The 21,962-nt window shown below is 42.3% G+C and overlaps 1 protein-coding gene across 4 annotated transcripts in view; it reads right to left on the bottom strand.

Moving 5' to 3' along the window:
* Positions 1-6,883, bottom strand: part of NCKAP1 (NCK associated protein 1) — a 61,213-nt gene extending 54,330 nt beyond the window's left edge. For all 4 annotated transcript variants that reach the window (XM_040603016.1, XM_040603017.1, XM_040603018.1 and 1 more), the window contains exon 1: positions 6,687-6,883. In XM_040603016.1, coding sequence (XP_040458950.1) covers positions 6,687-6,794 — 108 coding nt within the window. In that variant the 5' untranslated portion in view covers positions 6,795-6,883. The remainder of the gene's footprint in view (positions 1-6,686) is intronic.
* Between the last annotated feature and the right edge of the window lie 15,079 nt (positions 6,884-21,962).

Genomic DNA, 21,962 nt, shown 5'->3' with positions numbered 1-21,962 from the left:
ACACTTCTATATTAAATTAAAATTACAATTTAAAGTATTAAAAGTCAGTCCAATGTTTCCTAGAACTAAGCAATATGTCCTCCCCACCATTATTTGTTATTTGGTGTGTCTTGAACCCCAAAGTATGTCTTTTAAATCCTCGTGTATCTATATTCAGAGATCCAACCCACTAAAATGTTAAGTCATGTGAAATCAGTAAGGCAAGGCTAGAAAGGATCTTGAGAAATTGCCTCCCCTACTTTCATGTTCCAAAGCATTATCAACTGTGTCTGTGTTGCCCCTGGGAGATGTTTGCCAAATCTTTACTTACAGGTCTCCAACAGGCTGCATTCAAAAACATTCTCAGAGTCTTTTCCAATATTTAATGATCTTTCTTCACGAGAAATTTTTAAGATCTAAACAGAACTTTTCTTGCTATGATTTAATCCATCTGTTCTTGATCTCTGTGGCTATGATGAATTGCAGAAACCATTCCCCTTCTCTCTACAGCAGTCCTAAATACTCAGAAACCTGTAGCACTTATCAATTTACTTTAAAAATAATCTTCCCATTTTCCTAATAGGTGAAATTTTCTGCACCGCTGGTCTTTCTTATTATTCTGGTCAGGACTTTCTGCATTTTGTCCACCTTTCTTGAAAATTGTGTCAAAGATACATTTTGGATAAGTGTCAATGCATGCCACATAGGGCAAAAGTCTTCAGGCTATCCTGCTCACACATTTATAAAACTTCATGTCATCCTTGATTTTTTGCAGCAAAACTTGGTCGGTTCATGTTTGCCCTGGCGTGTCCCTAATATTTCCTGGCTATTTTCTGCAGACTCGCTATCTCATTACTTTTCATTCTGTATTTCCAATTTCACTAAGCACAAAATAGCTTACAATCATACTTGCTCAACCACCTCCAAGTCTGTTAAACCACAGCTACAATTTGTTAAGCTCAAACTGAACTCCAATTAGGTTCTTCATTATTTCTTTAACTTCTCTCAGCTACCTACCTACATATTTATTAAGCACATCGTAGTCTTCATCTAGGTTGTTAATGCAAAGAGTGACTGGAACCAGAGGTAAGACACACCCCAGCAAAACCCTGCTGAACCCCAAGCTGACCGTGAGATCTTCAAAATTGTTCCCTAATATGGTTATCCATCTGCTTTCATCATTACGATTTCATCCAGATGGTACTTCCTTAGATTGTTCATGAGAACAATCTGATGAGGTAACGTCAGCAGCCTTGCTAAGATCAATGTGCAAAGTATCTACTCGGTTGCCCATACTAGAGCAACCTGTCACCTCGCCAATGAAAGAAACACACTAGGTTTGACACTATCTGTCCAGTGATTAATTTACTTAAACAGGTGCTACAACCACAAGAGGATAAAGTAAGCACTTGGTTCTATTAATCAAATATGGAGCAGGTAAAACGCCAAGAAAAAACAAAGAAGTTTCACTGCCACAAAACTTTCCCTAAATTTAATTTATAAAGTGACATCTTAATAAAAGAAAGCATGGCAATGGGAATTGCCCTGTCTATTTTGACTCTGTAATGGAAACTGTTAAAACTTTTTAGGTGTATCTCCTCTGCACATGACCTTTAAGGTCTCTTGCAACTAAAACTGAGTTTGTTTCTCTGTCAACACATGGCAGGGCAAATGAACAGTAACTGGGGGTGGGGGAGCGGGCGAGTAATTCCTATTTGTAAACAAAAAAGCCAATGCAAGATAATTCTAGGCAGCTACAACTGATGCAGAAGGATAAATCCACCTGGCTTTCTCTCTGTGTATTTTAGAAGATAATCATGGGATATTTTTATATTTTGCATTAGAAAAATCTTATTGTTTCTTTACAAAATCAGTTGCTTTTCTGAGTTAAAGAAAACGTGACATGGTATCATCAGTTTGTGTTTGCTTTCTGAGCACAGGAATTTATCTATTTTATTTCCAGCACTGAATCTGAGGAGTTTGTTTGGGGCTTCCTCCTCTCCTTATCAGCACAACAGTATTCAGAGTCATTCTTCCAAGATCACAGACACAAACAGACAAACATATATTGTCATATTTACCCTTCAAAGAAATGCTGACACCTATCAAGCACTGGAAGTGATACACCCAGCCCTAAGACCCTTCTTCCCAATGACCTGAAGACATTATCTGTTCTTTCCAATACCAACCTTGGAATTCAAAACTACATTATTTGTGAGCTGCTCCTCTCAGCTCAAAGCTCTGCACTCCAGCACAGAGCTCAGTGTCAAAAGGGTGATCTAATCCTACACCCTTCCAAACTTCAGAGTTCTGCAGACTGGAAACTTCTCCATGTTCTGCCAGTCACCTAAAACGTCTCCCACTTTTTTCCTGAAGAACCACTCTAGTGCCTGAGCAACAGTACACTGTATTGACTGGTTCTATTCACCAAAAAATCAAGTGGCTTTTACCACTGTCCCCTGCAGTGTTTAGACTTTGTCAATCCTCTTCAATCCAGTTCCAGAGCTCTCGGGATCTTTTTCTTCACCCCAATGCCACAAGCAGCGTAAAAGGCTGGTGAAGTAATACTTGACCTCTATCCAGCCTTGGCTGATCTGGTCAAGTTGTCACTGTTTTACCACAGGAGACCTGATGCAGTCCCTCCTCTTCCCCTCACAGCGTATGTCTTCTCTTGCTCTTTTGAAAAGAGCATGTACTTTAATTGCTGCAGAAGGGAAAATAAATAGGGAAAACAAAAAGTACTCGAGTCTTTCAAATGGCTAACAAGTAACGTTCTCAGTAAAGGTAAAAATCCAGTATCCCCACTATTCATCTTTAAAAGAAATAACTGGCAATGAATCACCTGCTAAATGATTTTAAATCTGGCTTCATACTAAGTTATGTGGTATTCGCAATAGGATTGGGACTGCATTTTTAGTTTGGAATGGTAAAGATCAAGTCAGCTAAAGCCCCTGCAAATATTTATTCTGTTCCTTATCTATGACTTCAGTTTGATTATGCAGTTCATATCTAAGAATTGGTTTAGGTTTCTCATTTTTCAGATACCATGTAATCAGAATTGAGAAAGTTTAAAGATTTTGTTTTGTTAATGACTTTTTAAGAAAACATTTTGCACACAAAGGTAAAACCTGTAGTGTGAAGAATAGCACAACAATGCTAGCAAAGCAATTAATGCTAAATAACAGACTCATCATGTTTAAATAACATATAGTCTAAATAATTCAAAACCTTAACTTTTATCCCCAGCAGTTCTGTTGACAATAGCACTGCCTTGACATTCACAAAATCACACTCTCTCGATTCGCTCTGGCTAAATCTATAGTTCAGGTATTTTAAGATGAAATCTCTTACTGTAAACACTTCCTGGTATCCAAGGGCTTTACAAACAAATAAAAGACAGGCCCACAGAAAACAAGATTATTTCTCTGCCACCACTCTTGAACAACACACTTATTTGACAGTCCTGGCAGCATTACACAAAGCTTACCAACAGTGTCTCAGTCTGCTCTGAAAGGTAACCACAAAATCCAAGCTTCATCTGAACTAGAATGGCATGAAAAAAGTGCTGCTCTCTTTGATTTATAGAGGTTTAGTTGTAGGCAAGTAATGACAACTACATGGTAAACAATACTACAATTGTCAGCCTGGATAATTGCCAATAAATTCTTAAAAAGTAGAAGGAACATGCCAGGAGAGAAACCACAAGCGTATGACTTCCAAGTCCAGGACTAATACTGGTCCCAGTACAAAAGAGCTGAAAGCTGCAAGCAAAGGGTCATCCTTCAAAATAACAGCAGCAACAAAAATTCCACCTCCCTACAGATAAAATACGAGTTTTGTCTCATCATCCACTATTACCTTAGTAACTCCAATGTTCATATTCTCCATGTCACTTTCAGAGGCAAAACCCCATACATCTAGATACTCTTATCTTTAAAACAACCTCAAATTATTTCAGAAGACAACAGCAGCACAGAAGGGCAGCAAACAGGAAACTATGAACAATTAACAGCTAGATGCACAATGACATTAAAATTGAAATTTACATAGGAAGATGAGGTATAAATAGCAAGTTTCTAACTGCTTTTAACTTCTGTAATTCCTTGGTAAGTAAAGTTTTCCTACATTGTTTCTAATAGTCAAGAAAATTCTTAATCCTTTAAAATCTCTACCCCCTAGACAGCATCTATAGCAATCTGTAAGACAGCTACAAATACTTCAGCTCTCACTTCCTCTTATTAAAAAAAGTCTTAGCCATTTCCTTTAACCGCAATACCACATATTGTGTGGTTATCTCTAGTAACTTGAGTTTCGATATCACCTTCAAGGAGGAAGCTGTGAGATTCTTAAATAGCAGTTCTGGAATTGACTGTTTACAGAGAGGGGAAAAGGGGGGGAAAAAAAAAAAAAAAAAAAAAGACATAAAGGGTTTCCAAGCATCCAGCTATGCTGCAGCTGGGATGAAGAGAGGTCCACAACAAAGTACAGTAATCAATCCCAAGACTTCTGGGGCTCAGCATCACAGCTAGCCAGCCACCACTGTCAAGCAGTACTGACTGCAGCTTAATAAAACTACCTGGGTTGCAAATCACTGTATGAATACACAGATTTGCATCTGGGACATCTCCAGATCTACAAAACTATGTCACACAATAACCAAGCTGCTTGGTCATGCCTCCTCCCTCTCTGTATGCAAAACCTATGCAATTTTGGACTTGGTTCACGGCATTTGCAGGAAGAACTGGTGTCACCTCTAGTGCTGGTGCTCCCCTACTGAGAACCTATCCACTTGCATCACTTCACTGACACGAGTAACAGCAGACGCTACCACCATATGGGCAAACGTGCTCAGGACTCTGCCAGCTAAACATGCCAGCAGAAACACAGAAACATGTCTGTAGGCACTGGACCGCTTAACACAACTACATGTCTCCAAATCAGAACACTGGTAACAAAAACAGAGCTCGCACTCACAACAGTTAAGGCATAGCTGTATGTGAAGACGAGGTTTAATTTTTCCCGTCTTGTTTCCTGCCTTCTCCCCTGAAAGCACAGCTATGCTCAGGGGAAATACTCCTGCCCTGTTTTTCACCTGGTGTATTAATCTCAAAGGATAGCAAGCACACGCACAAACGTCTTCCTCATTTTGACACTTTATAAACAGGGGATTTCTGTTTTGTGTTAAAAGCGTGATTATACTGTTACAATTAAGTTGAAGCAAATTTCCAACATACGAAACTGTCAACTAAAAGGAACCTCACTTATGTATCAGAAAGGTAAGAATTTACAGAAGTTTAATATGAATGCTATGTCAGTGAAGACTTGCAGAAACACGCAAGTGTACATCAACTACTGACACTGCTTTGGATCAACGCTGCCTCCTGAATACTTCAATCATTTGGCTTTTTCCTGGAAACACTGCCTTAATTAAAATCAACATCACACTCTGTATAGCCAAGTACCCCTTACTACTGCCAGAGTACAAGTCTCCCACATGAGCAAACCAACCAGACAAAACGCATCCTTCAGCTCAGATCCATCAGGCAGGATCCCTCCTGGCAGAACCCCACGTTCAGAAGCCAGGGCGATCAAGTAAGCACCCAAAACTCCCTAACTCCTGCTACTGCTGCAGCACGACCAGCTAAACCCAGCGTGGGAATGGCACAGAGATTTCAACAGGCCAAGGCTGCTAGGGTGTGCTCCTTGCTTGAACGTAGTAACTTCATATTTTCTTTGAAATAAGAAAAACCTCTCCGAAACAACTGCATTCAAGGCAAAGCAACAAAATCCCGACTAACGTTCGTTACTGGAAGCGGACTGAGTAGCTGTTCACGCTCAGACGTTGTGGGCCCGTTCGGGAAATTAAGCCCATAAGGGCAGACGAGCACCCGGCGCACAGGGTGGCCATGAACTGTGTCCCCCCACGCAGGAAAACACGACGGTTTCCTCCAGAAGAGCGACCAACGAAACACGGCGAGGTGACTCACCCTGGCCACCACCGCGGAGCCCCGCCGGCTCCCGCAGCGCCGACCCCCGCGCCCGGGCAGGCACCGACCCCCGGTCCCCGGGAGGGCGGGCAGCCCCGGGGCACCCGCGGCGGACTCACGCCTGGGCTCCACCGCACGCCGCGAGCTGCTAAGCAACCGAGCGCCTCGAACTTATTGCAATTAAACTTACTAATTTTACCTCAAATCCTTCCCTTCGGCACCGACAGGTTTCGCAACTCGGCGTGGGAAAGCCCGGGCCAGGCAGCCCACTCCCGGCTCCCGTGACTCACGCACGGCGGGGCGGGAGCGGCTCCGGGCGGAACCGGCTGCCGCGGGGGCCGCGTCGGGCCTAGGCCCCGCGGCGGGGGGCGCCGGGCCTGCGGCCGCCGCGCACCGCCGCGCCTCCCTCCCTCCCTCCCTCCCTCCCTCCCTCCCTCCCGCCGGGCGGGGAGGCGGCGGCCGCCCAGGCAGCCCCGGCCGCCCCCCCGGGGCCGCAGGCGGCGCAGCGGCGGGCCGGGCCGGAGCGCCTGACCGTCGCGGCGGCGGCGCGGCTCCCGCCGCCTCCCCGCCCTGCCTCTCGGGCCCCGCAGCTAGGCCGCAGCGCGGCCGGGTAACCCGCGCGGCGGAGCGCCGGGCCGACCGGGGCCCGGACCGGGCAGCGGCGGCGGGGATCGCGCCGGGGCGGTTCCTCCCCCCGTCTCCCCGCCGGGGCCCCCGCACCTTCTTGATGTTGTAGAGCCGGGTGAGCATGCCGACGCCCCGGTCGTTCAGGATGGTGAGCTTCTCCGCCAGCTTCTGCTGGCTCGGCTGCAGCACCGACCGCGACATCCTGTCCCGCTGCGCTCCGCGCCCCCCGGCCCGGGCCCCGCCGCTCGCAGCCCCGCCGTGCCGCGGCCGCCGGCCCGGCGCTGCCTCCCCGCGCCGCCGCCGCCGGCCTGGCTCGCTGCTGCCTCCGCGGGGCGTGGCCACGGCGGCGCGGCGCGGTCACGTGGTGCGGCTCGCGGGCGCCCCCTGCGGGCGGGCGGCGGCGCGGGCGGGCGGGGGGCAGCTCTCCGGCGACGGGCGGCGAGCGGGGCGGGCGGCGGCGAGCGGGGCGGGCGGCGGCGAGCGGGGCGGGCGGCGGCGAGCGGGGCGGGCGGCGGCGAGCGGGGCGGGCGGCGGCGAGCGGGGCGGGCGGCGGCGAGCGGGGCGGGCGGCGGCGAGCGGGGCGGGCGGCGTCTCCCAGCACCCGCAGCCACGGGGCGCAGGCCTTGCGCTGGGCGGGCGCCACTGCCCGGTGTTCCCCTTGCCGCTGTGCTTAGCGGTAGAGCCGGTGGGCCGTGTGCTGGGGGTGGCCCCGCCGTGCCCCTCGAAACCGTGAGGAACGCGGGGGGGGGGGAGTTGTCAAGGTTTTTCCTTCAAGGTGTTTCACAAGGCCCCGTTTTTCTTACTTAACCGGCTGAACATGGCGAGGTGATGCTCAGGCCAGCGTGGCGCAGCTCATCCCCACCCAAATGCCGTCGCCGGTGGCTGTGGTGGGCTGAGGCCGCTTCGGCGGGCAGCAGGGGTCCAGGGGAGCCCCGGGACCCCCACGGAGCCCTGGGACCCCCACGGAGCGAGGGGCTGTGGGAGCCACCCACCCCCAGCCGCTGCAGTGGCTCACCGTGCCCCCTGAGCTGCCGCCGTAGGCCCACGTACCGCGGAACCAGCAAAATGCCATTTCGCCAATTAGATGAGTCACATCACCGCTGTTGGTTGGGTTTTTTTCTTCTCTCTTGCAGCCACGGTAATTAAAAGCATGTATTTTTAAGGGCTAGTGAGATTTCCATGCAGTGAGTGCCAAGGAGAAGCGGCAACCTGTTCTGGAGTGGCAGCACCTCCAGCTGGGATGCTGGGCTCCCCGGCCTGCTGCATGGGGGACAGGCTTTAGAATTAGGCTTCTAATCTCATTTATTTTTATAATGGCACAACCATCTGTGCCTTTTTTGCATATTAATACTTCTATTTAATTTTCAGTTGGCATTTTCGTATTAGAAACCAGAATCGGATGATCTCGTTCTTTTAGCGGTTTTAAACTAATAGATTTTTAGAAAGTGTAGAAATGGATGGGAGAAGCCTAAACATAATTAAATTGTTACCGACCTCCTTCTTCACTTCAGCAGTTACAAGATAATTTATGATTCAGAATGAAACCGGGAAGCAAGAACGTAGAGTTCTGATCTTAAGTCTGCTATTGACTCATTCTTTGGCCCTTATCAGACAATTTTCTGCCGCAGCTTTGTGTCCAAGAGTCCGGAATACCTAGCAACAACGTACTGATTAATTAGGTTGGACCTGACCTGTCACTACTGGAGTCTGCGGAAAACATCAGAAACATTCAAATCCATATTTGAATTTATAAACAATAAAATGGTATTCAATATCAAAGTACCTAACAAATAATATCTATATTAATAACTTTACACAAAGCATCTTCGTTATATTATGAATTAATTTTTTAAAATATCAAATATATTATTTCTTGTTGCAATAAAGATGTTTCCCATGCAGCTGCACTGCAAAATAAGAACAAATACTATTGCTAACAGCCATTTTTTTTTGTTTCTCACCTGCAGCTAAAACAACAGCAGCCAATTTTTAATTCCATATTCAATTATTTTTCAGCCATATGGAGTCTTCTGGAAGTTTCAAACATTAACAATCGCAGAATTTGTAATTGATGTATAGCCACACAAGTGGAATGATACCAACACTGTGAAAGTTCATTGGGAGTTTTTCTCCATTATTACTGAATCATCTATGATCTAATAACCCAGTCTTTCTTCCTCTAGAATTAGAAAAACTAAGGATTGAAATGGAGTCAAAGTCACTTGATTTTGATAAAGTTTGTGCTTACAGAGCTCACTGGAGAACTTTCACGCTCTCTGTAACCACTAATGTAGTTTGCGACGTGAAAGCAGTCAGTCACTCTCCACGCCGCACAGACAACAGGGTGAGGCACAGGAGGGAAAAATTACTCTTTCCTTTATAGTAATGGCAGAGCATCGTGGTTTTAAACGCCTACACTTTTCGTGAGGCTGTTTACAAGATCTTCTTGTTATGAGGAGAACCTCTGGTTGCTATAATTTTTTTCATTGCAAATGGTGCTGACAGCTGCATTTCTTGAAAACATGCCAAATATCAGAACAGGGAAAGAATATCAGTAAACAAGAACTTCTGATACAAGGTATTTTTAACATGCAGCCAATACTAAATAGTTTATATCGCTGTAACATGGTTAGTCACAGACTTTTAACAATATTCTTCTAACATGCAAGCAGATACATTAAAACAAAAAATAATCTCTTTAAGTAGAGCCTGACAAAGCAGACTAGATGTTTTCAAGTACGGAATGTCCCTTACCACCCTCTGCAAAATGAGGGTTTTTCAGCAAAGGTGTTAGCGAGCTGCCAAGACCTGATTAGGAAAAGAAGGTATACCAATCTCAACTCGGAGACAGACACGAAAAGCGAGTTTGGAACCCACCGACAGAAGATGTTACTGCCCACGCAGACACAAGATGCTGCCAATCACATAACTGGCAGCATCTTGCTAATGTGAGTGTCAGGTCTGGTGTCAAGTTTGGAACTACAATGCGTGCATTTTTTCCTCTTGCTTTTAAACACTTACTGCTCATTAGAAGGAGAAAATGTGCACATCTAGGGAAGATACAGTATAGCTGAAAGGTTAAGATTTCACAGAAACCACATCAAAAAGCCTGGAAACCTTTGCTATATGTGAATGGAGAAACCATGATAACAGAAAGCAGATGTCGCCAAGATCAAACTTGGTAAATGTGAATGCATATACTTCAGTAGTCAACAGTTTTGTCATCACTTTTAGCAGCAGCAGGGTTATGTTGTCATACTACTATTGCTGCAACTTTAGAAACTGCAGGAAGATGTATAGGTTTTCAGCAGGAAGATTTATGGCATATTAAATTATAAAAATGTCTGCATTGTACAATCTGGGTTCACCAGTCTGGCAGCAAGCATAACAATAAAGTGGAAATACAAGCTTTGTCAGTAATGGCATAGCTCTTACAGGTGTGGCGAAATTAAATGAAGGGAAGAGTAAGGCTAACAACTATTTTTAAAAACACAACTACTATTTCCTTGATGATTTATTAATGATTAACTTTTAAACAACTTACTTTATTTAGTCTGAAAATACGAGTTTAGGGCAAGTTTCTAACAGCACTTTGGACTTGATTTGAGCTCAGGTCTGGTCCTTTTGAAGTCAATTTTCTGTTCAGTTCAGGGTTTGATTGTGCTGTTCTCTGTGGGGCTTTCGGGCACTAACAAAAATGATGTTTGAGAAGCTTCAAAAGAGTAATTACCAAGTAGCTCCACATGTAACAACTCCACCTGGTGTCCAGTGAAGCATGTGAAGGGTATATGTATTTTTCTAGCATTGCTACTTTAGAACATGTAATGGACAATTTACTACTGCAGAGTAGACTGTATTGCCACCTAAGTCTTTGGTATACTTCTAACTTACATTTCTGTAGAAGTATTTATAGAGATATATATTTCCTTTCCTGTCTGCATTTTTTTTTCCTTGGTTTAACATCTTCTGACCTGGAGACTATTCAAAACTCCATGACCAGGAGTTTCAGTGAAGCAGCAGCCATCGGGAGCTGCGCTGCCCATGAGTGATCTGGCACAGTCCACTGCACAACTTGGGCCCAGGTGGCCAACAGAAGCCAAGAAGCAACTTTTACAGACTCGTTTCATTCAATATTTCCTTTTCAAATAGAAAGAATGCAAAACATAAAACCAAACTCTTATTTGAACAGACCAGAATTTTTAAATGGTCATCATAATCCCAATTATTTGGGTCATGCCACAGTATTTATTAAAAAATAATACATATATATTTATCACATCGTTAAATTTCCATGTAAAGGCACAAAGGCTGGCAACTTTACCACTCAAAGGCTATACTATTGTTTAGATCACCTATAAAAATAATAAATAGCATTGAACAAACACAGTTGCCTTTATCAGACAGGCTTTTAATCTTATCTGAAAAACAGGTTCAAAAGATCTATCATCCTCACTAAACCAAGCTGAGAGATTCATTGTATTTTAATCTATAATTTTCTTGATTAATCCAAACCTTTTTCATTATTTAATCTATCATGAAGCCAACATGTCTGCAATTTCCCATGCTCTTTTTTTTTCCTCTCTTTGCAGGTATTTGGACATTATTATAATCTTTTCTGTCATTAACATGCAGTTCATATGTGTGCCAGCTCTCCGTTCAATTTTGTGCATGTCTCCGAGTCCTTCTAGCCAAGGTTGTTACATGACATGCAGCAGTTGCTCAGAGATAGCGGGCCTTTGAACTTAAAAGAACAGGAACATTGGATGGGGAGGACACAAAGAGATGTGCAAAGCCAGTTTGAAACAGATGATGAATCCTGTGGCAGCTATTCTCTCATGCTCTGCAGAAACCTGCCAGTTTGAGATTACAGGAGCATTTCTGCTCATACTGGAGGGACAAGTATGATGAGCCTGCTCCAGAACTTCTAGTCCAACGCTATGCGAATGAGCCTCAATCAGTAGAGAAGCAGGTCATTACCAACATTTGAGAGCTTCCTCAGTGAGTCCCAGGTCCATGACTAACCAGTAATGCTTAACTGGCAAATCTAATGTCAGCCTGGTGGCTATGAAAGTGTGCGACAACAGGAAGAAAATTGGTTACGTGTGAGCTACCAGCATGGCTAAACAGAATGAGCTTAGAAAGTATTGGTGGTCCAAGATTAGGCTTGTTTCAGCCTGAAGCACTGATCACTTTTAGAACAAAGATGAAATCAAGTTGGTAGGTTAGATCCAGTTGTCTAGTTTCAGAATTAGGATTACAGTTAACTCTTACAGAAACCATTGAGCAAATTATTTAAAGAGTTTTCTCGCTGGCTATCAAACAAAGCTTAGGAGGGCTGTCGGAATGAGTCACCCATCTAAAGTAAGGTTTTGGACTGATATGGGTGTAGACCTTAGGTTGGGTTTCTAGGCAGGAGTTACATCACCAGCTTTAAAAAACATCCTGGTAAACACTGAAATCAGAAAGGGCACTGGAGTAGGAGTCCAGCTAGATTAGAAGGGGCATTTTATTTGCAGTTTCCTTACAGGCTGAAGAGTCAAGCAGCAGCAACAGTGATCACTCAGATGTCTGTGAGGCCACTAGAGACAGCATGACTAATGCTTGCAAATCTTTACCATAAAGATGAGTTAGCCTATGCTAACTTCCCACTGACCAGAATAAATCACAAGTGATCAGTTTGCAAAGAATGACCTCTGTCCTCTTTGAAACTGGGATGTCATCAGCAAGTTGTGCGAAAGGGTGCTGGAATACAGATACCAGCTAGCCAGACAGGACCCATCAAGGCAGTCTAGCACACAGGAAAATTGCAGGGCTGCCGTTGGCCCCACATTTTTCAGTATCTTGATCCACCTACAGAGCCTTCTTTGGCAGGCACATGCAAGCTGGTGTGCTTTGACCTACTTTCTTTAGCCTCTGTTACACACTTCTTCTGTCCTAGATAAATAGGGTAGCACCAGGCATTAATGAGTGGCTACAGTTACAAACGCACAAAAATAACCTATTAGAGGTTTCTCTGTTTCCTCTCTTTCTTTCCCTTCCCTCATGAGAATCCAGGGGAGTAGCACGTACCTCTTTAAATACGATGGCTTTTACGGTCTATCCAGAAAAGGATAAGAAAGAAGCCTTCTGCCTTAAAGTTACTCTACATATAGGGAAGGAAAATTTTGCCCAGGGAACACCTAAAGAATGAAAGGGTTTCCCCCACTGTTTCTAGGAATCACATTAACCAGTCAGTAGGGATCTTGAATACTGATCACAGTAAAAATCAAGATAAATGTTCCCTTTAAAAGTTTGAGGTTTACATATGACAGAACAGTCCAACTGTAGATTTTTATAGATAAAACATGTGGAGAAAAGCAAGCTAGTGGAGAAGGATGACACAAGCATCACCCAAATCATCACACCCATGAGCTACGATCGAACGGGTAAAAAATTGTGAAAACCTACTGCAGTTATCTTCCACATTTCCATCTGTAGTGTTTTCTCCATTTGACAAATAAATATGAATCATTTCAGTGTATACAAAACCATGAGTTGTTTCACATAACACAGAAATATACAACTTAAATCAGAAATGGAAACAATACTGTGATAAATATGAGAAAAGTCTATCTCCAGTATGCAGTGTGAATCCCTATGAGTGGAGAGACAGGATAAGGTTGTGAACAATGAGGAGTGCTTATATTTAAATAATAGTAGCTCAGAATTAAAGTTCAGTGGTTATTAAGATTGCTACAATAAAATTATATGTGGTCATAACTTCAAATTTACCTCATTTGAAAAAAGAGACGGGATAACTCTGCCTCTTAATATTTGCCATTCGAAGAGCCTTCAGCTCTTTTTTTAAATAAGATGCAGAGAATTTTGCTTATGGGAAAACCAGGTATGCTAATTTTACTACAGGGAGTATAAGTACTTCTAAAGTACTTATTTCCTAATGATTTGTTCCCTAGGGAAACACTGCATGATTGCCTTCACTGAAGTAGAGGACTAAGTATCAAAGAATTTGATTGTATAGATTAGTTGAACAACTAATGCTTTGTGTATTTTTAAATATTTTTTCAATTGAAGTAGTACTCTTTAAAGTTATAAAGCAGGATGTGAAATAATACAAACACAATTTTATGTCTAAAAGGTGATAAAATCATTAATTATAAGATATATACCAATTACTCCTTACGTAGATTACTTCTACTGCATTTAGAGCTTTTCACATACATTTCTTCTTTGGTGGTAAAATTTTCAGAGGTTTTGTTCTTATAGTGTTCAGGGTTTTGTAAGTCTTTTTTCTAAAAGGATGTCCCCCTAAATACCTTTTAACATGTTTGAAAAAAGTTGGGTTTATAGGTATAACTTATTACACATATCTTCCAAGGCTGGGTTTTGGTTTTGTTTTCCCTGCAATATTTTGTGACATTGATAATGAAAGTGTTAATGATTCAGCATGTGCTACTCACAAGAAAATAATAATCTCTAATCCAGGAAAATCTTTTCCCTTCATAGATAGTGCTCACGTCAGAAATAATCTCTTGTTCAACTGGCTGAATTATATTCCAGTAACAAAGGGATGCTATTAGCAAAGTAACATCAAAGATTTCATCTGCTTGAATTAGTGAAGCTCATTGTTTAGGGTTGGACAGAAAACAGCTATTCCATCTTTTATGGTGGAATATAATAATATTTATTATGAAAACTTGTGAAGGTTTAAAATTAAGGCAAAGTCAAGAACTCTCAGTGTTACTCACAAATACTCATTGACTGGTACTCTAAATACTAAACAGCCTTTTTGGTAGGACATTTAACCTGACAATTAAAATGGAACAGAAGTCTTTCATGTTCAAGGACAGTGTTAGTCAGTAAGCTTTTGGTGATTTTGAAAGTGTGGTTAAAAATGTCAGGGGAAAAGGAAGAAAGGGAAATGTTGGTCATGACTTGTTCTGACAAGAGAGTCCCAAAGGTAAGAAATTTTCTTAATTAAGATGTTATCAAAGTAGTAAATTAATTACATCAAATGTATTCACATTGACATCCAAATTTGTGATTTTCTACCATTAGTCTAAATGAATTATATGTAGTTTCTAAAGTAAACCAGAAAACTTTGCTGTGTCATTTTGAACTTAATTTATGGTCTAAATGTAAAAATGAATTCCATAAAAAACCCCAAAATAATCAAGTATTTTAATAAGAAAACAGAATGGAAGCTTTGGCTACTTTAAAAGTAATGATTAAATAAGATAAAGTTAGGAGTCACTTGTGAGTTTCAGCAAGATGATTCTATATTTTCTCTTTACTGAAATACTCAAAGAGAAGACATAGTTAAAAACCCCTGACCTTTCACTCTTTCTGCTTATTGAAGAATAAAAGAAAAATATCAAACACTAAGAGACAGTGTAGGTCAATCTGGGTCATTCTTTGACTCTGCAGTATACCAAAAATCATTAGTTTTTTCTGGGTGTGTGTGTGCATATGCGTATATTCCAGGATGTTACCTCTTTTTCTAGGAACATCTTTCAGTTATCAGTTCTCTTCTTGTTTTTGAAGCCCTGGTTTTCAAATACCTTTAGCTATCCCCCAGGTATCGATAGATGCATCTATCCCCATCCTGACAGCAAAAAATAAATCCCAGCAGTATTGCTTTCTTTGCCGACGTACAATATCACATTATAAACTTAGTTACGATCATAGCTTTTATCCCATCAACACTGTCGACTAGTAAGGCTTTACTTTGCCGCCTGCAATTTGCATTTTCTTACAGGTCACAGATATAGCCTCTAGGGTCAGGGATTTTATGTAATTAAATTATGAAGCAATTTTATGGAATTTTAAAATTCTATTTTATGGAATGTTTAAATTCTATAATGCTAAGTTTACTCATTTTAATTATTCACTTGACCAGAAAGAAAACAAAAACGTAGGAAGTTGGTCAGACTAAAAGCCCATCCAGCTCAGTATCCTGTCTCTATCCAAGGACAGAGCACTAAGGAAGAGTGTGAGAACAGACAAGCGTGTACCACTGCTGCTGCAGAATGTACTCCCAGACTCCAACAGTTTGTGGTTCTGGGACTTCGGGAGCCAGAGACACTGTCTTGCATTTAATACCTGTTGATCTACTCCTTTTCTATGAATATGTCCATCGCCTTCTGAAGGCATGCAAACTTTTTGGGTTCTGTAGCAAAAGCTCACTTAGCTTAACTGTGTCTTGCATATAGGAATTTGAAGAAATAACATAGGCCAGGTCCTACCTGAGTTATTTGTATTTTGAGAGGGAAAGGAAAATTAGATCTCTCCTTGTTAGTGGGACGGAAGTTATTAGGAAGCTCTAGGCTGGATGGATCAAGCTATAGATGTAGAACAAGATAGGGCACAGATAGCTTAATATTCCTTCCCTGCCTGCAGGGAACTTCTTCCCACACACAAGCATGCAAGCACAATGCAGCATTAGCAATGTGCTAAGGCAAGAAAAGGGCATGCAGAGGAACCATATTCTCCAAATATTTTTTTTTGCAGGAAGTGAAACGCTATGCTTACGCATATTCCACCTCACCTTAACCCCTACTTACAGAAGGCATCGCTTCATGGCAAACAGTAAGAATAGGTCCTACTTCCATGTCTGACTAAGCTAATCCACAAAATAATTCTCCTACTGCATTCGGTTTATGATCCTGACTAGAAGCTATAATGGTTTCCTTCTTGAACTCTTTGAAGCCAGAAAAACTTGCTATGCATCCAGGTACAAATTGTAACATTAATATTTTATTATGCCTGTGGAAGCTACACATAAGCAAAAGCTACACGTAAGATGCTACAAGAACTCTAAAATGAACTTTGATTTTTCCTTCTTTAATTTTAACTTTTCCAGCTGTAGGCTTGGACTGTGCTGCAAGAGAGACTTCTAGGTACTTTTTTTCTAAAGTAGCTTTCATGTCTTTGAATGACCACTGAAAGAAACCTGTAGAAAAACAGGAAGGTTGAGAGACAGATTAATTGCATTTATGCAGAACTAGGCTGCTAGAAGCTGAACTGCGCAGTGAAAATTGCTGTTTTAAGTGTTCTTATATAAGCCAAATTGTGAGTAGTCCTAATGGTTAGCCACTGAAAAATCATAATTTTATCTTTACCTTTTACTTCACCCCCACCCCCTAAAATGGAGAAAGAAATCCATGCTTCAGGTTTCAAAGGACTTGAAAACATTAGAGAAACTCACCTATGTTAACATCATTTCTCTGGAAAAGCTTTGATTTTCTCTTTTCTTTTTGAAGGTCTCGACCCTTACAGGTTCTTTTCAGGCCGTATGGCAAAGTTAACTTCTCTGAAGTGAAGGTATTCTTAAAATGAAATAACACACAAATGGTGGAGAACAACTGCCTTGGTGACTGATGGTCTGTGCTAGCTGTATAGTTAACCAGCACTCCTCGGCAGAGCAGCCAGCTGGAATCGAAGGAGTTTCATGCGTCTACATTTTTGTTAAAGTGGGTCACATTTTTGTAGCTTCCTAATAGACTGTTCCTTCCCCTGATTAACTTTGCCTGTGTCTCTGCTACTGAGCTGACATACCCAGTTTTACACCAAGCTTCATATCTATAGCTATATCGACCTCTTCACTCACACACGACTGCACTGAAGCAAGTCAAAGTGCTCCTGGAGAAGAGACACCTGAGCGCAACGGGGGATGGAATTCAGATCCTACTTACGTAACGCAAACAGGAGTTGTGCCAGACTCCTCACACCAACACGTCCCCAGGGATACTCTCTATGGCCATTAAACATTTCAGCTTTGCATTCTACTCTGTTCCTCAGTGCTCATTATTCAGCATAATCCATCACACACTCTAAAAATATACATCTTTACATCAGTGAGTCAGGCTGCTCATTTGCATAGATTGCTCACAAAGCGTGGTGAGAGCAGAGAAATGCCCTGCTAAGTGTTTGTAGGGCCATGCCTTTGGTTATGAGCACGGCTTTGCTTCTGGGGAAATTTCCCTGCAGCAATATGAAGAGATATGCCAGTGAAAACACTACTGGTTCAGACTAGCTTTAGAAGAACCAGCAAGCAATGCTGCTTGAAATAAATAAATAGCATGAAGTGAAGCTGGCTACCCTTCAGTCCAGGGATAGAAGGTAGTGTTTGGTGGAGGTCCACAGAATTACTAATATTATTAGGAACAACCACCGGGCCCCTGATTGCTCACAGTCTTTTGCAGTGGGGACTGGGCTTTCATATGCATGCTGGCAGAGGCAGATGGCCAACTCAGTCTCCCAGGCTACAGACTCAAAGACTTGAGGAACCAGCTCTTTCCAGGCTGGACCAAGATGCATCCTCTGCTTTCACCTGAAGAAACACAACATAGGTAAAGCTGGTCAAGAATGATGTGGCATACCCAAGAAGCATAGCTTTAATGGATGTTTTGATTTGTATGCTAAAGGGGTACAGGAAGAGAGGATATGTAAAGGCATGCTTAGGATATATACTACCCCTTACCATGGGAAACCCTCTGCAGCAGTAAATGAGCACCACAATTATGCAGAACCAAAGCTTAAAAAAATTTCAAGGAGACTCCCAGCACCTCTGGCCTCACCCCATTCTCACAAACAAGTAACTGCACATTGTTTAGCCAATAGGGTCTAGCGCTTCTAATGTGTTAAAATTGGCAGAGCCAGAAATCCAGAAACAAACTAACACCTTACACTAAAGCTTGGCTCACTAACAACCAGGCTACAGTATGTGTAACTGCAGCAATATGTGCAGGAGTGCCCTGTCAACTTTTTGTTTTGATAACTTGCTGAATGCAGCCTTCAGCATGGCCCTGCTTCCCATAACTTTCCCCATTTAGACCAGCTAGTACAGCAACACTTTTAAAATGCTTAATAATCTGCCCCTGCCTTTACCCCTTATTCCTGCTATCATGGAAGAAAACACCAAACCCTACAATAGTTGGCAAGCTTAGTTTCTTCAGCCTGTATGTCTCACCTCAGCGATGCAGTGATCTCAGTACACAAAACTGAGAATCCTTGCGGACTTTTCACTCTTCGCTATATTCAGTTCCAGAAGAGTCCTTGCTACAAATTAATTCTTCTCCAGAAAATGCCATTTCAAGATTTTGTCTACACTTTGGTATTTTTTTAAGGTCATATGTTTCACTTCCAGTCAGGATCCCACTTAAGATAGATTTTCCAGGCATGTTACTGGATACCAGGATGAAAGAGGTATAATACCTGCATCCAGATTCAGGATATGGGACAAGGTACACAGCCAGGCTGGGGAAGAGGACAAGCCATTTTCCATCAATCTCCCTTTCACTTTGCTGGTACTCTAGTTTTGTTCCAGAATATTCTTTCCATGGCTACCAGATGTAGACAAGTCTAAAGCATGGAAAACAAATGGATGAGAATAAATAAGCGGTTGTCTCTCAGCCAGATCCTCTCTATGTGAGGGAAATGGCATGGAGCACAGACTCATGTCAGAGCAAATGCCTCTGAAGGGAAGCATGAGCATGTCATGTTCCTGCCATCCTCCCATGTACCATCTTACCCTGTTGTTTAGGGTCTGAATGATCCTGAGCTCGTGCCTCCAAATTGCTCTCTTCTTCAGCAACAGGAGAGACAGCAGGAGTAGGCATCATGCATCGACAACTTCGCAAAGATGAAACTGAGACTCTGCAGCAGGTATGAGCCTCCACGCTGTGTGGGGCTCACCGTTCTGGAGTGCATGAGGCAGAGAAGCCATTGCTAGAAGTGCTTGCATGTGTGTTGGCGCAAATGGTGGTGAAATAGTTACTATGCCAGGGGGCTTCTCCCACTCAAGTCAGTATGGATGTGGAGCTGCCAGTCCCAAGGGGCCCAAGTACCACAGTGCGCTTTGATGACAGTCTAACCTACATAGGGCAATTTCAGATTTAAGCTATTCTTTGCACTTGTTTCAAGTATGAGATCATCTTGAATACAGTCATTGCCAAATAGTGCAATACACTTCCAAAAAAGCTTATTAGAACTTTATACAATAGCATTATTATTTCCCTCTTTCTATTTTAAATAACTCCTGATGCATTCCATGGTCACACTTGCTTTTCTCATTACCACACTACATTCGTGATTCACAGTCATCCTGTGACCAACTGGTGCACACAGTTATTTTCAACTTCTCAGTTATTTTCAACTAATGAATGTACAGTCTGCAGCAGAGGCTTGTATTATTGGTTAGATATTAGTTGATAATATTTTGATTTTTGCCCAGTTTCTCTTACTCCTCAAAGTCATCTGGTTATTGCAGTTTGAAACATGATGCAATTAGTGTACTAATTAGGGTTTGATTCTCCGCTTCAGGTAAATCACTAACATAAGCAATCATCTCTCAATTTTTGGTGCATTTTACAATCAAGTTCAACCCTCTAACATACGCATTTTTTGGAGTGCAAGGCTGGTTTCTCAGATTTACCTGTCTGGAACGTCTGGTTATCATTTCTCTGATAGAAAGTAGCTCTTTTGCATTGATAAATACAGGCAGTACCTAGACCAAAATGAACAGTGGAAGGAAACAAATACAACAGAGAGATGACGTATCGTCATATGAGTTTTCTGAATATGTACAAGCAGTTTTCTGTAATAATTAGTGTCTGTGTTACACATTTCTTGGTTAATACCCACTAGAACAGGTTCTGCTGAATTTCTAGACAGACAAAACAGAAGAACCATGAACTTAAAAAAGATATAAAATTCTACTACATTTGCATTTGTAGGTAGCTTATTCAAGACCTGAAGATCCAGCAATACCATAAATGCATTCAACCAATGAAGCGAAGAGAGCATCCTGCTCCTACCATATATTTGGAGAAGTCTTCTACCCTCAGCAAAGCATGCAAGAGGGAGTGTTCATCTGTGAACTGAGATCCCAATTTTAAACTCTAATGTCACAATTCTCTTGTCTTGGAATGGTAAGTACAAACAACTTGACAGCAGCATGTAAACGCCTGTATTACAAAAACTAGTATCTGTGAATACTCAGGCTAGATCTAATGCTTATGATATGGACACTCTAATTACATAATAATATACTAATTCTGCATATAAACACCTGGGGAATATTTGGATTTCAGAGAGGTAGCAATAATACAGATTTTATGTCCAGTAGTGACCTCTGGTGTTTAAGCTATTTATAACAATGATAAACATTCCTAGTAGAAAATGACTTGAATACTTTGGCATCAGCTGCTTTTCTGTGTCCGCACATCTTGCAGGCTCTTCCTCAGAGGTTAAGGAACAACATGTAGTTGTATTATTAAGTTTAGTTGCAAGTATCTTACAGATCTGTCACAGTTTAGTCTTGCAAACGCCTACACAGCAAGCTCCATACTTGTATGGGGCAGAAGTTGGTTACAAAGCACATCCTACAGCCTTGCTATTCTAAGGGCAGGCTTCTGGGTCTGGACTGCAAGCAAATTTTGCTCAGGCTTTGCCAATTTCCTGAGGCATGAGGCTCTCCGCATTCTTGCTGGATACCGTACTGTTCTTGGTCTTTCACAGCGGCAGCTGCAGCAAGCCAATGCAGCTTGAAAAACAGCCATGAAACACTATGAAATTGCTAGCTTAAAGCTTTCCATTGCTTTCTTGTTATTAATTGCATCAAAATTATGGAGTAGACCTTAACAAAAATGAATGAATCAACTTCTACATTGTTATTAACTGCTGTGAGTCACAGTCCACTTTCAGAGAGGCTACTGAATACACATCCACCATGCAGAATATTACGAAACCTCCTACTTGTATTCGAGATTTAATTTTTCTTGCAGAAAGCAATTGCTGAGCATTATGAGAATTATGTTTTGTCCTGCAGCGTTCTGTTTGGCATCTTTGCTACCTTGATCCCTGATCCAGCCCAAATCCCTATTCTCTTCCTCTCCCTGCCCTAAGCATCTTCCTTGATCTTATCTCTTGGTTTAGAATCTTGCTTTTCCAGATGGTGTGGGGGGTGTTCTGCCTTTTTCAGATGAACTTGGGTTTACATCTAATTCCTATCAGGAGATTGCCTCTGGCATTCCCAGAAATAACTTATGCTCTTGCAGTCCCTAACGCCATTCTCTGTTTCTTGAATTGACAGGGCATTTGTAGACCTCTTTACGTGGAACTGAGTTGCCACTGCTCTGTACTGCGTTCTAGGGAACTATCAGAAGGATCTTTTCAGAGTCATCACATCCCGCCAGCACAGCTTTGAGAAATATTGTAACATTGAGAGGGGAAGTACCGTAATAATGCATCCTTATTTTACAAACCGGCATGGCAGATTGTTGAAAATGCCCTGAAATGTATGTTTGGCACAATTTAAGTTAACGGTATTACCATTTAACTGCACAAACAAAAATTTCACTTCTGTGGAAC

The sequence above is a fragment of the Falco naumanni genome, chromosome 8 (assembly GCF_017639655.2).
Source record: "Falco naumanni isolate bFalNau1 chromosome 8, bFalNau1.pat, whole genome shotgun sequence".
NCBI lineage: Eukaryota > Metazoa > Chordata > Aves > Falconiformes > Falconidae > Falco > Falco naumanni.
This window is presented reverse-complemented; position numbering and strand designations above follow the sequence as displayed.